The 15786-nt window shown below is 37.8% G+C and overlaps 1 protein-coding gene across 1 annotated transcript; it reads right to left on the bottom strand.

Moving 5' to 3' along the window:
• Nucleotides 1-11769: 11769 nt before the first annotated feature.
• LOC147523543 (anthranilate phosphoribosyltransferase, chloroplastic-like) lies at nucleotides 11770-15502 on the bottom strand. The gene is made up of 4 exons (XM_086571472.1): nucleotides 15107-15502; nucleotides 14174-14216; nucleotides 13510-13675; nucleotides 11770-13190 (listed from the first exon to the last, which is right to left on the bottom strand). The coding sequence occupies exons 1-4, from the start codon at nucleotides 15500-15502 to the stop codon at nucleotides 12035-12037; spliced, it is 1761 nt and encodes a 586-aa protein (XP_086427598.1). The 3' UTR covers nucleotides 11770-12034.
• Nucleotides 15503-15786: the final 284 nt, after the last annotated feature.

The raw sequence follows: 15786 nt of genomic DNA, 5'->3' as shown, positions 1-15786 counted from the left end.
GGAACAATACAACGGCCAATAGCCATCCCTATATTGTTGTTTTGACGTAGTGCACTAACATAGAATTTAACAGCCTCATGTGCTCTCGTCATGGGCTGGTCAAACTCCTCGCACAATGCTTTTGCATTTTAAAACATTGCTCTACACCACTTTCCTCTTGGAATATTACCTAACAAATTAACTAGACATAATTCGGCTTAAAAGAACCGAAGATAGTGTGAAGGAGAGAATGAGGTGAAAGTTTCAAAAACTATTAAATTCCATATTAGTGGTGATGTTAGGAGAGTTGTCATATTGAGAGATGGAGAAATACCAAGAAGAAGAACAGAGATTGATTAATTGGTAGAGATTGAGTTGGTTAGAGATTGAGTTGGGTTGGAGTTATTGTTCTCTACCTAGAGTTACATATTTATACTAAGCTACATACCTTGGGTGTGAAGTAACCCAAAACATGAGAATACAAACTACTAGATACGGATGAGTTTGACTTATAGTTCATACTTATAAAAACGTGGGACTTTACATATGTCAACTACGTATAGGGGGTGCACGCCCTCAAACCAAGAGCAAACAAGTGGCGCACGCCCTCATATTCTAATACTCCCCCTCAAGTTGTAATGCCGCAAACTATGCAAAAAAAAATATTCTAATACAGCTTGAATTGCAAAAAAAGAAAAGAAAAAATAATATAGCTCCCCCTTTCATAGAGAACTATCTTTAGTTGAAGAACTGTCGGCGTAGGCAATGGCCTAACCTTAATACTGAAGTTGTACTACAAGCACAAACTGAAAACATAACACCTGTTTGATGAAGACATAGTGTAGTGATGATATGACTGCAACCTGAGAGATTAATAGAAAGCTCGTGCTTTTCAGCCAAAGAGCTCAACAAATGATAGTAAGAGTCAATGAAACACCTGAGTACCGGGCACCACTGCGGCATAAAAGGAATCAAAACCTGAAAAGCTGAACCATCAACGACAACAACATATAATAAGCTCCTTAATAAGAAGGCTAAAACATAAAGCCGGTGAAACACTATAGAACTCAGAACCATGACATTAAAGGGAATCAAACCCTTACAAATGAAAGAACTTATCAACCAACCAATAATTAGGAATTCTACAAAATCATATTAGTTGAGTCGAGGAGAAATTGCTGAAGAATACGGAAAACTGGGCTTGAGTACCTAAAGTGTGGGGGTGCACACCCCTCTGATTTGCCTTTGGGAAGGGGCGCACACCCTCGGATTAGAACTAGCCGGTTGAATTTTATGGAGCCAGTTGAATTTTGTGAACAGTACTAGTGAACAGTGCGATTAATAGTATTGGTGAACAGTGCAATGAAAAGTGCCGTGAATAGTAATGATGAATAGTATCGTGATGAACAATAAAGATAAACAATACCGTGAATAGTAAACCCTAGAGTATAAAAATAGAATCAACAAAAATATCACCAGATTTGCTCGTCGGAAAAGAAAATATCCAACAGAGAAAGAGAAGATTAGATCAACGAACATCAGTAGAAACGAGCTTTTTCATACAGATGAGCGCAACCTATGATTTGAAACATAAGAACTTTTTCTTGTGAGAAATATTAAAACTTGAATTGAATATTGAAAATTAAAAAAGAATTGATTTTGATTTTGATTTTTTTTTTCTGGATATTGATTTTGAGAGATTCCTCTCCTAGCATACCATTAAATTTTGATTTGAACTTGACGCTCTGATACCATGTTAAATTTCATGTTAGTGGTGATACTAGGAAAGTTGTCACGAGATGGAGAGATACCAAGAAGAAGAACAGAGATTGATTAATTGATAGAGATTGAGTTTGTTAGAGATTGATTAGGGTTATAGTTATTGTTCTCTACCCAGAGTTACATATTTATACTAACCTACCTTGGGTGTGAAGTAATCTAAAACATAAGAATAGATCGAAACTACTAGATACGGATGAGTTTGACTTATAGTCCACATTTATAGAAACGTGGGACTTTACATATGTCAACTACGTAGAGAGGGCGCACTCCCTCAAACCAAGAGCAAACAAGGGGCGCACGCCCTCATATTCTAATAAAACCTCAACCACAATGCACATTTAATTATGATCATATATGCTTTTATAGAGGTTAACTTTAAAGGTTTACAAAGACAGTTGAACGTGAAGCTAACATAGTTCTATTCTGTAGTAGAATATGCAATCCAACTACACATGCACTTGCACTTGCACTATACTGCCGTCCAATTTTTATCTTGATATCTCTGTAGTTTTGAAAATGGAACATTTGATTTGTAAAAGAATCTACCGTCTCATAGTATTCAGTATTACAGAGACATATAGTTTTATATTCTAATACCAGTATTTAGTTCAATAACATTCTATATGCTAACTATTTTTATTTTTCCTTTTGTTCTAGACTTCTAGCCTACCTCCTCTCTTCTGCTTCAATCATTCTATCATAGTTTTTGTTAGTTACAATCTCAAAAGTCCTTCAGATTGACTGATTGAGTGTCATATTGCCAATTTTTTTTTCCAGTTTTTAAGACTTACCCCCCCTGTCAAGTTTGCTAAAATGACTTCCCCCCTCATTTCTTCACTATTTAGACTTCCCCTTTCATTTTCACAGCATGACCAAGTCCACGACGTTTGACTGTGATCCCACAGTTTGGGCATGATGAAATGTCCTTTCTACCATTTCCAATGCAAAATTACTCAATTAACCCTTGACTCTATGAAGACCAAAATGTTTTCAAATGGACACGTGTCAGCATCTCGTGAGTTTAATCGAACGACACAATTTTTTTTACAAATAAGACCTATACTACCCTTGGTCACTTTTTTACCAAAAATTCTTCTACACACTGGACACGTGTCGTCATCCTAACGACCGAAATCGACGGTTGATAGCACTCATGCATACAACGTCTCATCAAAACACAAGAGAACGTTGTCTTACCAAATTTTAGCGCCAAAGTTAGAGCATCTTCAGTGTGAGGGAGAAGATAACATTGATGTAGTTAGTGGAGTGTTGAAGTATGATATTTTGATAGATTGTGTCACGTTTTATTTGATAGAGCTCAAATTTCCAGTGCATCATCGAAGTCTATATTTCCAGTTCATTTAACAACGTGAAGTTCATCTCATTGCTTAAGGTAAATATTGTCAATTTCTTATCTTTCGTCGGTTTGAAGTTGTGACAAGGTGTTTTATAGTGTGGTAAGTAAGAAATGTGTAACTTTTATGATAATTGAAAGTTTTTTAAAACCCTAGTTTTTATTACAACAATACATTAAAGGTTTAATATTTATAACATCATCGATGAATGGATTGGTTTTTGTCTCGTCTAAATTAGCATATAATGGTGGAATGTGATATAATTAGCAATATGGGGGTGATAAGCCTAATTTTGTGATAGTGGGGTGGTGTAACACTAATATGATAATTTTGAGTATGGTACTTGTTTGGTTTGCATTGTAAACTTGTTTACTTACTGATATCACTTTTAACACATAAATGGACTGTTTGGCTATGAAAAACTTGATGGTCCATTATCATGGATCATTTCAAGAGGCTCTTGATAGGTCATTGTATGGTGTTGATAATTATAGAGGTGGTGTTTTGGAAAGCGTGAGGAATGTGGATGGGGATAAGTTAAATATAATAGATTTAGTAGCTGACCTTAAAGAGAACTACTTCTTTGATATTAGCTTAGGTTTTTTCAGTGTTGTACTTACTTAATAGTGAGAAGGTGTATGTCAATACTGACAACGACTTATTAGAAATGTGGGAAAAGATTGAGGAAGATTTGTGGGGTTGGAGTCATATATTGTGGAGTTTGAAGGGGAAGTTAGTGAGAATATTGAAACGTTAGTGCTACCAATTCTAGAAGTTAGTGAGAATGTTGAAACAATGGTGCTACCAACTCCTGAAGTTAGCAGTCCAGAGCCAAGGGTGGGAAGCCAACCCTCTCAAATGTCTCCACCTAGCCAAAAAGGGAAGAATACAAAGAAGAAGACCACAAAGACTAAAAACAAAAAAATAATAATAACAGTTATAAGTCAATCATTAAAGATGGTGAGGACTTTTATACAAGGAAGTGTTTTGGTACACTAGATGAATCTGATGAAGAGATGAATGATGATCTACCACCAATAATCCCAGTCATGTCAGACCCACAACCACCACATACAACCAATAAATCTTCACTAAACATATCAGCCCCACCACCACATATTTCATCATATCCACCACTACAAATTTCATCTCCACCACCACCACCACTTCCACGACCCATAGATGACATTGAGGATGATGAGGGGCATAGAAGTACACATTCTTCTGAGGATGAGGAGGAGTTTGAGATTGCAAATAGACTGGACTTCAATGACTTCATTGCAATGACTGATAATGTTTATGATGGAGATGATGGAAGTAAGCAATCTGTTAACAAACCATAGATATGGAAGGTAGGAATGGAGTGGCCAAACATTAGGGTTTTGAGAGATGATATCAAAGATTTTTGTATAGCAAATATGTTTGCTGGTGACTTAGTCAACAATGAAAGAAAGAGAGTTAGAGTGGTTTGTTTAGGTGAAGACAAGAAGAAGGTGTAATGTCCATGGTTTGTTCATTTCAGGTTACAAAATGATGGTTTCACAATGAGATTGAATACACTTAAGGAAGAACATACTTGTGAGGGTGATTGTGATATGTTGAACAGAATGGCCAATGCAAATTGGGTTGTAAGAAAAATTAAAGAGCAAATGAAGGTTAGTTAACTTGTATAAGTCTTAAAAGTTCATATATTATGATGTTTAACTTTTTTTTTTTCTAATATTATTCCTTTGTTTTTTTGTTTTATTTTTGTGCAAGGTTCATTTCAAAACCATGAGTTCTGCATTCATAAAAGAAGAAATTATGAGAGTTTTCCATGTCAATATAAGTTACTGTTAACTTCATTTCTGATAGGCAGAAAGGGTTAATTCAAGCTGTGAAAGAAACTTTTCCTAGAGCACAACATAGGTTTTGTTTTAGGCATATATATAAGAACTTCAAAAAGATTTTCAAGGGTGAGTACATGGAACAACTTGTATGGGCTGCTGCCAAATCATATAAGAAAGAAGATTTTAAGAGGTGGATGGCAGTGCTAGAGAAAGAAAATGATTTAGCACATAAGTGGTTGCAAAAGGAGGAATATGAAACATGGGCAAGGTTTCACTTTGCTGAAGAAATCAAAGCTGAATAAGTATGCAGTAATTTTTCTGAATCTTTCAATAGCTGGATCTTGGATCTTAGGGACCTTCCAATTGTAAGCTTCGTAGACAAATATCATATTCTGTTGATGAGTTTGAGGTACAAGAGGAAGCAAGCCTGTAAAGAATGGGATGAGAATGGTTTGGTCCATAGAGTGACTAAGCATATAAAGAAGATGATAGATATTTGTCCAAACTACACATTTGATGGTTCAGATGATGTCGTTTTTGTGGTTAAGAATTTTCATGGTGATAGGTAGGTTGTGAACATAGTGGACCAAAAATGTGACTGTAGAGTGTGGTAGATGTTTGGAATTGTTTGTGTCCATGCTGTAAGAGTGTTGTTACCTAGGAGAGTTGATTGGGTTAAATATTGTCACTCTTACTTTTGGGTCTCAGAATACAAGCTAGCTTACATGAGTAATGTGAAACCCATGAAAGATGTGAAAGATTGGCTTAAACCTGTAAGTTCAATTTGGTTATGTGTAAGTTCAATTAATTGTTTGTTTGTTGATGTGTAAGATTTTTTAACTTGTGCACTTTTCTTAGGATCCAAATAAACATGTCAAACCACCTCTTTTGGTAAGGGGGATTGGTAGGCCTAGAAAGCAAAGGATGAGGGCTGAAGATGAAAATGAAAATGGTCACATTCAAAAGAATAGAAAAATGACTTGCATCAAATGTAAGGGAATATGACATAATACAAGGTCATGCAAAGGTTTATCGACATCAGAAATAGCAAGCAATGCAAGCCATTAGAATGCAACACCAAGAGTGAAGACTAAACCTTGGACAAGGTCTAGAACTGTCACTGGGGAATCTACTTTGATGGACAGGACCAAATAAGATTTGTTTTAAGTGTTTTGTGGTTTAGAATTTCTGCAAGTGTTAAGAAGTTAAAATGACTTACATGTTTTAACTGTATAAAATTGCAGGAAAATTGTGAGGAAGACTAAAAGTGGGATGAAAAAGGCAAAGAAGAGAGCATTGAAACTTGCAGGTGTTGTTGATACAACAACCCCAACACCAAGCAATGGACCACCAAACAATGCACCACCAAGAGTTGGACCACCAAGACATGACCATACCAAGCAAGACACAAACAGTAGACCTATCTTCATGGCACCAGAGCAAAGACATAGTATGGGAGATTTGATTAAAAACCAAGCAAAGGGGTCAAGAAATAGTGCAGATGTGCTACAAGCTGCAAACATGGCTTTCAAGGCATCTGCAGTTATGACAAGGTCTAAATCTGTTGTACTTGATAAGCTAGCAGTTAAGCCAGCTGTGAAGCCATCAGAGACTCCAGCATCCAAGGTAGCTGCAAACATGGCTTTCAAGGCATCTACAGTTGTGACAAGGTCTAAATCTATTGCACTTGATAAGCCAGCAGTTAAGCCAGCTATGAAGCCATCAGAGACTCCAGCATCCAAGGTAGCTGTTAAGCCAACATCCAAGCATCCAGTTGTCAAGTCATGTGTCAAGCCATCAACACAGCCTGTAGAGAAGCCACTTGTCAAACCAGTACAAAAGCTAATTGTCAGGCCAGTAGAGAAGCCACTTGTCAAGACATGTGTCAAGGCAGCAGAGAAGCCATTTGTCAAGCCATGTGTCAAGGCAGCAGTGAAGCCATATGTCACTCCAGCAGAGAAGCCAATTGTCAGGCCAGCAGAAAAACCACTTGTCAAGCCATATGTCAAGGTAGCAGAGAAGCTACTTGTCAAGCCATGTGTCAAGGCAGCAGTGAAGCCATTTGTCACTCTAGCAGAGAAGCCACTTGTCAAGGCAATAGTGAAGCCATTTGTCACTCCAGTAGTTGTGACAAGGTCTAAAGGTACTGCAGATGAGCTTCCACAGCTAAAGGCACTTCATAAGCAAGTTGCAACCAAAAAGAACTAACATCCCTCCACTTGCACCTAGGCTGACTGAAAACTCAAGACCAAAATTCAAAGTGGTGAGGAAATGATTTGGTGTTTTGGACATGATTTAGACTTGACATATAAGAAAATGTTATTTTGTTATGTAATGCCATTTTGGAAATGATTTTGGAGTTAAGCTAGTTGTACAAAATGAATTGGGTGCGTAATAGTATAGTGTGCTATTCATTGAATTGAAAATTCTAATCAAACTACAGTATAATGTGCTTAATAGTTACATCTGTAGTTACATAGTGCACTTGCAAAAGGCAAAAAAACAAAATGTCAAGTTTAGTGCACATATGTTGCTAATGTTAGGGTGATGTACACTACGAAAAAAAGAAAGCAACAAAGGGATCAACACCTCGGTTCCAGGAAAGCTTAGGGGTCTCTTCTCTAGTCTGAAACACCAATTCCCTACACCACTAACATTGAATACCAAAAATCAATTCTTTTGCTAGTTCTTTTGCTATAAAACAAGCCAACCACTCTCTCTAATATCACACTCTTCTCTAATTTCACACACTCTACAATATGGCGAAGGGGAAAGTCTCTATGAAATCCGTTTACTGCCAAATTGGTAAATTTGATAATGGATATGATGTGAAGCACAATATGATGAAAAGTAGGCAAGATAGGAGGATTTTTGCTGAGGTAATTATGGAGGATGAAGACTTGTGTTTACGTGTTTGTAAGGCTTGCGGTGAAATGTGTTTAATGGAGATGGTAGTGCTAGAGGGAGGAGAGGCAAGTTCATCTACACATACACACACAGATGATAGTCCACCACCTGGATTTGAGCATGTTAGGAAGACTCCACCATCAGGTTCACCACCAAAATTTGTGAATGTTAGAATGACACCAAAGCTCTCTAAACTGCCCTCCCAATCAACTCCACCAACCTTTGACCATGTTAGGAGGTCACCAAGGCTCTCTACACGCAACCACCACTAACACCACCAACAGGTCCAACTAAGACTCAAGTTAAGGAAGTGGTGCTTGCTTTAGCTGCTGCTAGTGTGTGCATGAAAAGTAAGAAGTGATTTGTTGGATTGGTGTTGGATTGGTGTTCTAGTCCAATGGTTTAAGTCAGTGTTTGTTAGTAGGGTTGAATCAAGTGTTTGTTAGTAGGGTATGTTGAATTAAGTGTTTGTCAAGGTCTTTTAATGTTCAGTACTATTGAATGTTTATTAAAGTTTTGCTTGTTTTCGTTTCTGTCAAACATAACAATCAGTACTGCATAACAATTGATTGGAAAATGCAATCAAATTGATTGAAACTAACACTCAAATTAACATTACCAACATTCAAAATACACATACACTTAATAATAAATAAAAATTGCGTATGATTTTTGTCAGTAGAAAAACCTCCTTTGACGGTAACCTTGGCCTCAAACCCTTCACACAAGTTTTCATCCACTTCTACTTCAACACTGATTTTTCTCTTCCCCTTCCTCACCAATGACGAGCTCCCACCATTTTCAAACTGCAATTTCCTAGGCTCTATTGCACCTTTCATACCATCATTCATCCAATTCCTACGCTCCATTAACATTTTCACAACATCCTTCACCCATTGAAAATTGTTACAATTTGAGCAAGACAAAAACTTATGTCCCAATGAATGTGGTTTACGTGAAGTTCGCACAACACGACTTGTGGAGCAACTCAAGCAAGGAGAGTCTTTCAAGGGGCAAGAGCTTGCCCAGTGATCACTCAAACCACATAAGAAGCATCCAATATTATGAGAAACACAAAAAACATTTTAGTATTCACCCCCATCTGTAATTAAATTAACAATAAACCAAAATGAAAAATGAGGGAGAAGAGAAGGAACCTTCACCACCGTCTCCTTTGATGAGTTGTTTTCAAATCCCCCACCACCCATTACAATAACTTGTGTTGCAACGGTTGAATTTTGACTTGGATGCTTAATTGATGGGTTAATTTATACTGTAATTTATAATGTCTAACAGTGCAACGGCTAGAAATTGCAAATATGAGACGTTGTATGCATGAGTGCTATCAACCGTCGATTTTGGTCGTTAGGATGATGACACGTGTCCAGTGTTTAGAATAATTTTTGGTAAAAAAGTGACCAAGGGTAGTAGAGGTCTTATTCGTAAAAAAATTTGTGTCGTTCGATTAAACTCACGAGATGCTGACAAGTGTCCATTTGAAAACGTTTTGGTCTTTAGAGAGTCAAGGGTTAATTGAGTAATTTTGCATTGGAAAGGATAGAAAGGACATTTCGTCATGCCCAAACTGTGGGATCAAACAGTAACGTCGTGTACTTGGTCATGCTGTGAAAATGAGGGGGGAAGTCTAAATAGTGAAGAATTGAGGGGAGGGGTAAGTCTTAAAAACTTTTTTTTTTTGAAAAAGTTATGGAGTTAAGGCAGATCCTGTTGATTAAACTTCAAAGAGTTACATACCTCCCTAAGAGTATGATCATTAGAGGGAGAATCATCACTTCAACAATACTAGGATCTAAGCCTTACAATCATGAGAAACTCATGAACATAGCCCACTTGGGTGCACACAAAAAAAATTAACAACATAAAATCATCTAATGTCTACCACCAAACAAAAGTTTATCCCTTAAGACCGGATGATCATTAATTCCCTTAGATGTTTCTGTGCATACCCGAAGTTATAGAAAAAAGTCCCACATTCACCGCAAGCGTATGTTAAACCAAGAGTATCATCCAATTTGCTTGTCTCTTGTTATATACTAACAAATTGTGGATCAACAAAAAGCATATCAAGCACAGGGTTATATGGGCACAGCCTACAATGAGTTGGAAGCAGGGTATCTCTGGGATTTTATACTCCAATGCTTTTGAGCTACTAGAATTAAACCACATAAGTTGGCTTCCTCTGGTAGACCTTAAATTGGAGGAGAAACTGTTACAATCGACTTCAATCGCATACTCAGTTGGTCTTCATTGTTGAAACTTGAAAGTATGTATGTGATGAAAGAATGAAGCAATTTTTATCTTTTACTAACGTAGACGGCTCATCAAGCTAGGGGTAATCCAGGTCTGGCAGGAACTGGTGCTTGCTTTTGAAATGACATGGTCAAAGTACTAGCCATTACTGAGAGTATTGAAATAGACTCAGCTGCGTTTAAGAGCCAAATCAAGAGTCGTGGCACACATGGCAGAATGAGACAAACTCATAGAACATTACACAGCCAAAGGAACAAAAAGTAGATTCCCTTGTGATATGCATGAAAAAATAGGAACAGGATCGGAAGTTTTTTTATTTCTCCAAAATGAGCAGCTACAAGCGCACATTTAGAATCAGAATATTGATATCAGGTGCTAGTTATCCGTCTACTTGTCTACAGGAACCGTACGTTGAGCGACTTTATTGTTTTAAAATATCTAGGGATGGCACGCTACCTTCTACAGTTCCACAAACCTGCAACAGGCTTTGTTACAGACTTGTGATAGAGCAGCAAAGAAAACCTCTGGATCGAGGGTCATGCTGGTATACTGCAGAGATGAGACTGGTATATATAGTTCTACGAGCTCTAGTGATGCAAAAGTCTTGGGCACTGGATAACAAATCTCATGCCGGAACCTTATTGTTTGCTCTAGTCGATGGTGTTGAATGGGGCTGCTTGTCTGCGGTGCATAGAAATTTTGATTGAATTAGACTCAACTTCAGTAGTGCACCTTGGGTACTAAGAAGCAGATGGTAAGTTGGTAACATGTCAGGTTTTCTCTTAAACCGATGTCCATTTAGGGACATGTTATATAGTGTCTTGAGCAGTTTATATAGTGTCTTGCACAGTTCATAAAGTGTTATATATAAACGTAAATTAAAAATATGTTCAAGACGTACACTATATAAGCTATTTCAAGACACTATATAAGCTGCCCCACGAACATGTCCGTTAACAGACTAGTCCGTTTAAGAGAAAGTCTGAGTAACATGTTATGAGAAGCTTTATCACTTCTACTTGGAGGAAAGTGAATGGAACTCATGCATCAGTTGGTAATATGTTATGAAAGATCACAGCTCAGTGCATGACCTGTGCTGATTTAGTTTAATTGAATGCTTGTTGTGCCTCCATATTGGGAAATGTCATTTGGGAGTAATTAAGTGAAGAAGGCATTAATTTACTCCTATTCTGTCAAAGTTGCAAAAGATACCTTCCAAACAGGCGCTCTTTTTCATCTAAAGACGGGGAATTTTTTGTTGGCTTCGTTTCTATAACTATCTTGTAATTTCTTTTCCTTTATCAAATAAAATGGTAGGGAATGTAGCCCCTAGCTTTGCTTAAGAAAAGACTGACAGGACAATGATATCATTGTTAACTTCAACTTCATCACTTTTGCATTACACACATTGTTAAAGGTGAAAACGCTAAAAAGAAAAATTAACAGGTAAATAAATTCCTGTCTCATTTTGTCATAGAGAAGGTGCTTAAACACAAGCGAGTAATGTGGAACAAGGGTGGAGATTTAGAAAAAAGCTAGCATACAAAGATCCTTGAAAGAAGAATAGACGAAGAGAGATGAATGAATAAGACGAACAAGAATTTGAGAACAAAGAAGATTAAATAAGTATTATTGTAGACGCCGAGTAGGTTTTGAGGTATTCCATAATTCCATAATAAAATTGATAGCATAATTGACTTCTAAATGTCTCTACATTACATTAGCTGGCCTCATATAGATTAGCTAAACTTGTAAAGCAAGAAAGAAAACCAATTAAACTAGCAAGATCTTACTAAACAAATTAACTTACTAATTCTATGAAAATAAAATCCGGCCCTAAAAATATTGGTGATTGTACTTGTACCCTTCTTGTCCTACATCAGCGCCTCTGCCATCACTTGATCTTTCAGTTTATTTGGTAAAACTCCTGTTTGATATACTAATCCAAGATTCTAGTGTCGTAAGAGCTTTTCCAGATAAATGTGTTTCTCGGGCGAGGTCTACTCCTTCAGTTAGACTGCTCACACGCCCACAGACTAAGAGAGCCGCTGCTGCATTTAGAACAAATGAATCTGCTATGGGTCCTTTCTCACCGGAGAGAACACGCATCAGTACCTCAGCATTGAACTCTGGACCTCCCCCTCGCAAGCTTCCTAGAGTACAGCGAGGAATGCCAAACTCCAGTGGATCAAAGGGGAATCTCTCAATTCTCTGAGGAGTAACATCAAGGACTAGTCCAGGACCTAGGGGACTCATTTCATCCAAACCCTCAGAGTGAACAACTAAAACTCTTTTCACACCAAATCTTTGTAGTGCATTAGCCATTTTCTCAACTAACTCTTCCTTGTACACGCCAACCACTGCATAAGGTGCCCGTGCAGGATTCAACATAGGACCCAAGATATTGAACACAGTCTTCACCTTTAGTTTTTTTCTCACAGGACCAACAATTTTCATGGCTTGATGGTACTTGGGGGCCATCATAAATCCAATGCCTGCTTTGTCCACACACCTTTTTACCCCCTCAGGATCCAAATCTACGGCAACTCCTAATGCTATCAAAACATCAGCACTTCCACATGCCGAAGAACTAGAGCGGTTTCCTTGTTTAGCAACTTTGGCACCAGCAGCTGCAGCAAGAATAGAAGCACCAGTTGAAATGTTGATAGTGTTTGCACCATCACCACCTGTTCCAACAATATCAACGACATCACCAAGTCCTTCAACCTTCCTACACTTTTTTATCATCGCATGAGCCAATCCTACAATTTCTTCAAACGTTTCTCCTTTGGCTCTTAAAAGAACAAGAAAAGCACTAATCAAAGCATCGTCTGCTTCATTCAGTAAAAAATCAAGAGACGCTTCTGCCTCTTCTTCTGATAAATCCACCCGACTTATAAGCGACTCAACTAACTGATTGAAAGAAGTTCCAGGAACAAGAGGCGAACTGGTGGCCTTAGCTGTTAGTGTTATTGGCTTAACCGGATAAGCACTAGATTGCGATGTACAGAAGCTGTTTTGAACCCCGGCACGATTTTGCCCAAAACTATTTTGCAAAGGCTTGGGACTGCAGCATAGGGAAGAAGAAAATGTTGCCATCAAATAAAACTTCAACCAACCAATACAATTGCCCTTTTCTTAAACAGAGATAGAAGAACCAGTACGCTAAAAAAAGGAAACAATTGTGCAGCAGGTAAAGAGCTTTTTCATTGTTCACATATGCTACTTTTAATCGGGACGTTTCTTTTTCTTATCCGAATCTGAATCTGAATCTGATTCCCACTCCATGATGAAATAGAATTCTAAGTTCTTACCAAATCCGAATTAAAAATCTAAACTTATCTTTAACACGTCATGCACAAATTTCAAAATTTTAAGTACCGTACATATTGGCCTGCGCAGTTGCACCTGAGTACTCGTTGCCCTTAATATAAGCGTGAATGCTGCCGAAAAGTTTGGAAAAACTGGAACAACTACGCACCGAATCTTTGTTCCACCAGTCAAACTTTTGTATCTCCCTTCTTTCTTTCGCAGTTTTGTTGTCATCATATACTCATATCTAATTATTATTAGAGATTTAGAGCTTGTTTTATATCAATTCTCAAACGTCCAAATGCCACATCATGTCTTTTCTAACACATTTTCAAATAATCAGCTGATTTCTACAGAGCAGAGCAGATGCAAAATTTACGCTTTCGCTGATGCTTTATTTCATTCTACAGAATTTGGATCTCTATATTACATAGTTTCCAGAACTCAGAATGAAAATTTGTTCTAGGAGTTTTATTTGTTGGGTAAAATGTAGATGATCCAACTACCATAAACATGAAAGGTTGAATGAAAAGATTGCTTCATTTCAATTACTAAACTATAAATAATGTGTGACCAAATTTATTAGCGATGGGCCATTTCTGGAATAAGTTTAATCAAGGCATTGAACATAGTTAACACCCTCGGAGAAAGAAAGCTTAGATTCTTACAAATGACACCTGCTGTGATAAAATCTTCAAGTCTCACTCTCTAGCTCTGCTAGAATTTGGAACTTGTTACCTGGAGCTTTGCGGTGGCCATTCCTCTTTTTTCTGTTTTCTTTCTGATTCCAATACAAGGCATTCAATTAAAGAAACTGCATAGCGTAAGTTCTTGCAATGGCTTGCTTTGTATGGTCCCGTCAGAAGGAGTGAACCACATATTCATATACAATCCACTTACCAAAGATCATTTGAAGTTGCCAGAGTTACAAGACAATTTTCATTTCTATGGTACTGCATCAACGGATCGAATGCTGATTCTCAATTTAAATTTGGTTTTGGTTTTGATCAAGCCAAAAAGAAATATAAAGTGGTTTTAATATACAATCAGCAATGTGATGATACTAATTACCTCGAATTTATCACAAAGGGTAACATTATAACATTGGGTGAAAGATCATGGAGAACTTTACATTTTCCATGCAAAGTGCAAAGTGACGGTTCCAGTGTAAGGCCAGTGTTCTTGAATGGGGATTTTCATTGGCTGATTCACAGACTCACAGTGAAACTCGGTTGCACAATTTGGATGCTATCCTTCAGTTGGACATTAGCAACGAGGAGTTTCAAATCCGTAACTTTCCAACTCCAATTGGGCTGGACATTAGCAACAAAATATTTCAATCCTTCGAGCTCCCACCTGATTTTGAACTACGTCATTCTCTTTTTGACGAGCCAATGGATTTGGGTGGGTCGCTAGCTTTAGTTAAGAATAATGATGGCAGATGGATCTGTAAGTACAAGTTTGATGCGTCCGTTTTGAGTAGAAACATGCGTTGCAAATTGTTGGGCACGTTAACTGATGGCAGTTTCTTACTTCAAGCAAGTGAGTGTTTTAGTTATGAATCTGATCCAGACTTTACGATCATACATGATCTCACCCTCTACATTCCAGAGAAGAAATACAGTATTGTTCTCAACGTACTTCAATATCTAAGTCGCTGTGTCATGCAACCTTTTTTGTTCCAAGCCTTATTTGTCCTAGTTCCTTGGCAACTGAGTTGATATCAGTATGTGGAGCTGATAATGAACACGCCAATGGAAGAGACGTAGCTGAAGCATGCAGTCCTAATCCTATGAAAAAGGGTAGGGCCAGCAAAGGAGTGCCATTGTTTCTCGGCTTCACTAAATGCAGATTCTCTCTGGTGTTGGAGTAATGAATGCGAGTTTGAAGGAGGAGTAGTTGTAATTGGGTTCCTCTAGTCCGATGCATGTCGATGAAGAAAGGATCTTTTGTCAAGTCACACCAACTCTTAGAAACGCATCTATATCGAATGATATCCTCGAGTTGAAGCCTAGACAATATATCAAAAATTATAACCAAGGGAAGATCTGGCGCCTGAAAATTCATTTTGACAAAGTTTCCACCCCACCCCCACTCTGTGTATCTTGCATCCTTTTGGATGAAGTGGTTAACCTGTACACATCACAAACTCTATGTTATGGAGAATTCAATCTACTTATTCATAATTCCTCGTTGTCATGGTCATCATAGTTAAACCTGTAACGACCCGCCTCGCCTCACCCTACCACGCTGATATTCTCCCTACTTAGCACTACGGACATCCGACAGTATGGGGTTTACGAATTGGACAGCAGCTTCCTAGGATATCACCCATCCTTGGACTACTCCTG

This window comes from Coptis chinensis, chromosome 1 (assembly GCF_015680905.1).
Source record: "Coptis chinensis isolate HL-2020 chromosome 1, ASM1568090v1, whole genome shotgun sequence".
Taxonomy (NCBI): Eukaryota; Viridiplantae; Streptophyta; class Magnoliopsida; order Ranunculales; family Ranunculaceae; genus Coptis; species Coptis chinensis.
The sequence above is the reverse complement of the archived record's forward strand: the minus strand, read 5'-3'. Positions and strand labels throughout refer to the sequence as shown.

Bases quoted from the DNA above. Each gene is read 5' to 3' on its own strand.
- LOC147523543 (XM_086571472.1), bottom strand. From the start codon at position 15,502: ATGAATTTTCAGGCGCCAGATCTTCCCTTGGTTATAATTTTTGATATA. The intron at 13,676-14,173 runs GTAACAAGTTCC...ATTAGATATGAG, and splicing joins TGGCCACCGCAAAGCTCCAG to TATATGATGACAACAAAACT. The intron at 13,191-13,509 runs GTACGGTACTTA...CCTATGCTGCAG, and splicing joins GCAACTGCGCAGGCCAATAT to TCCCAAGCCTTTGCAAAATA.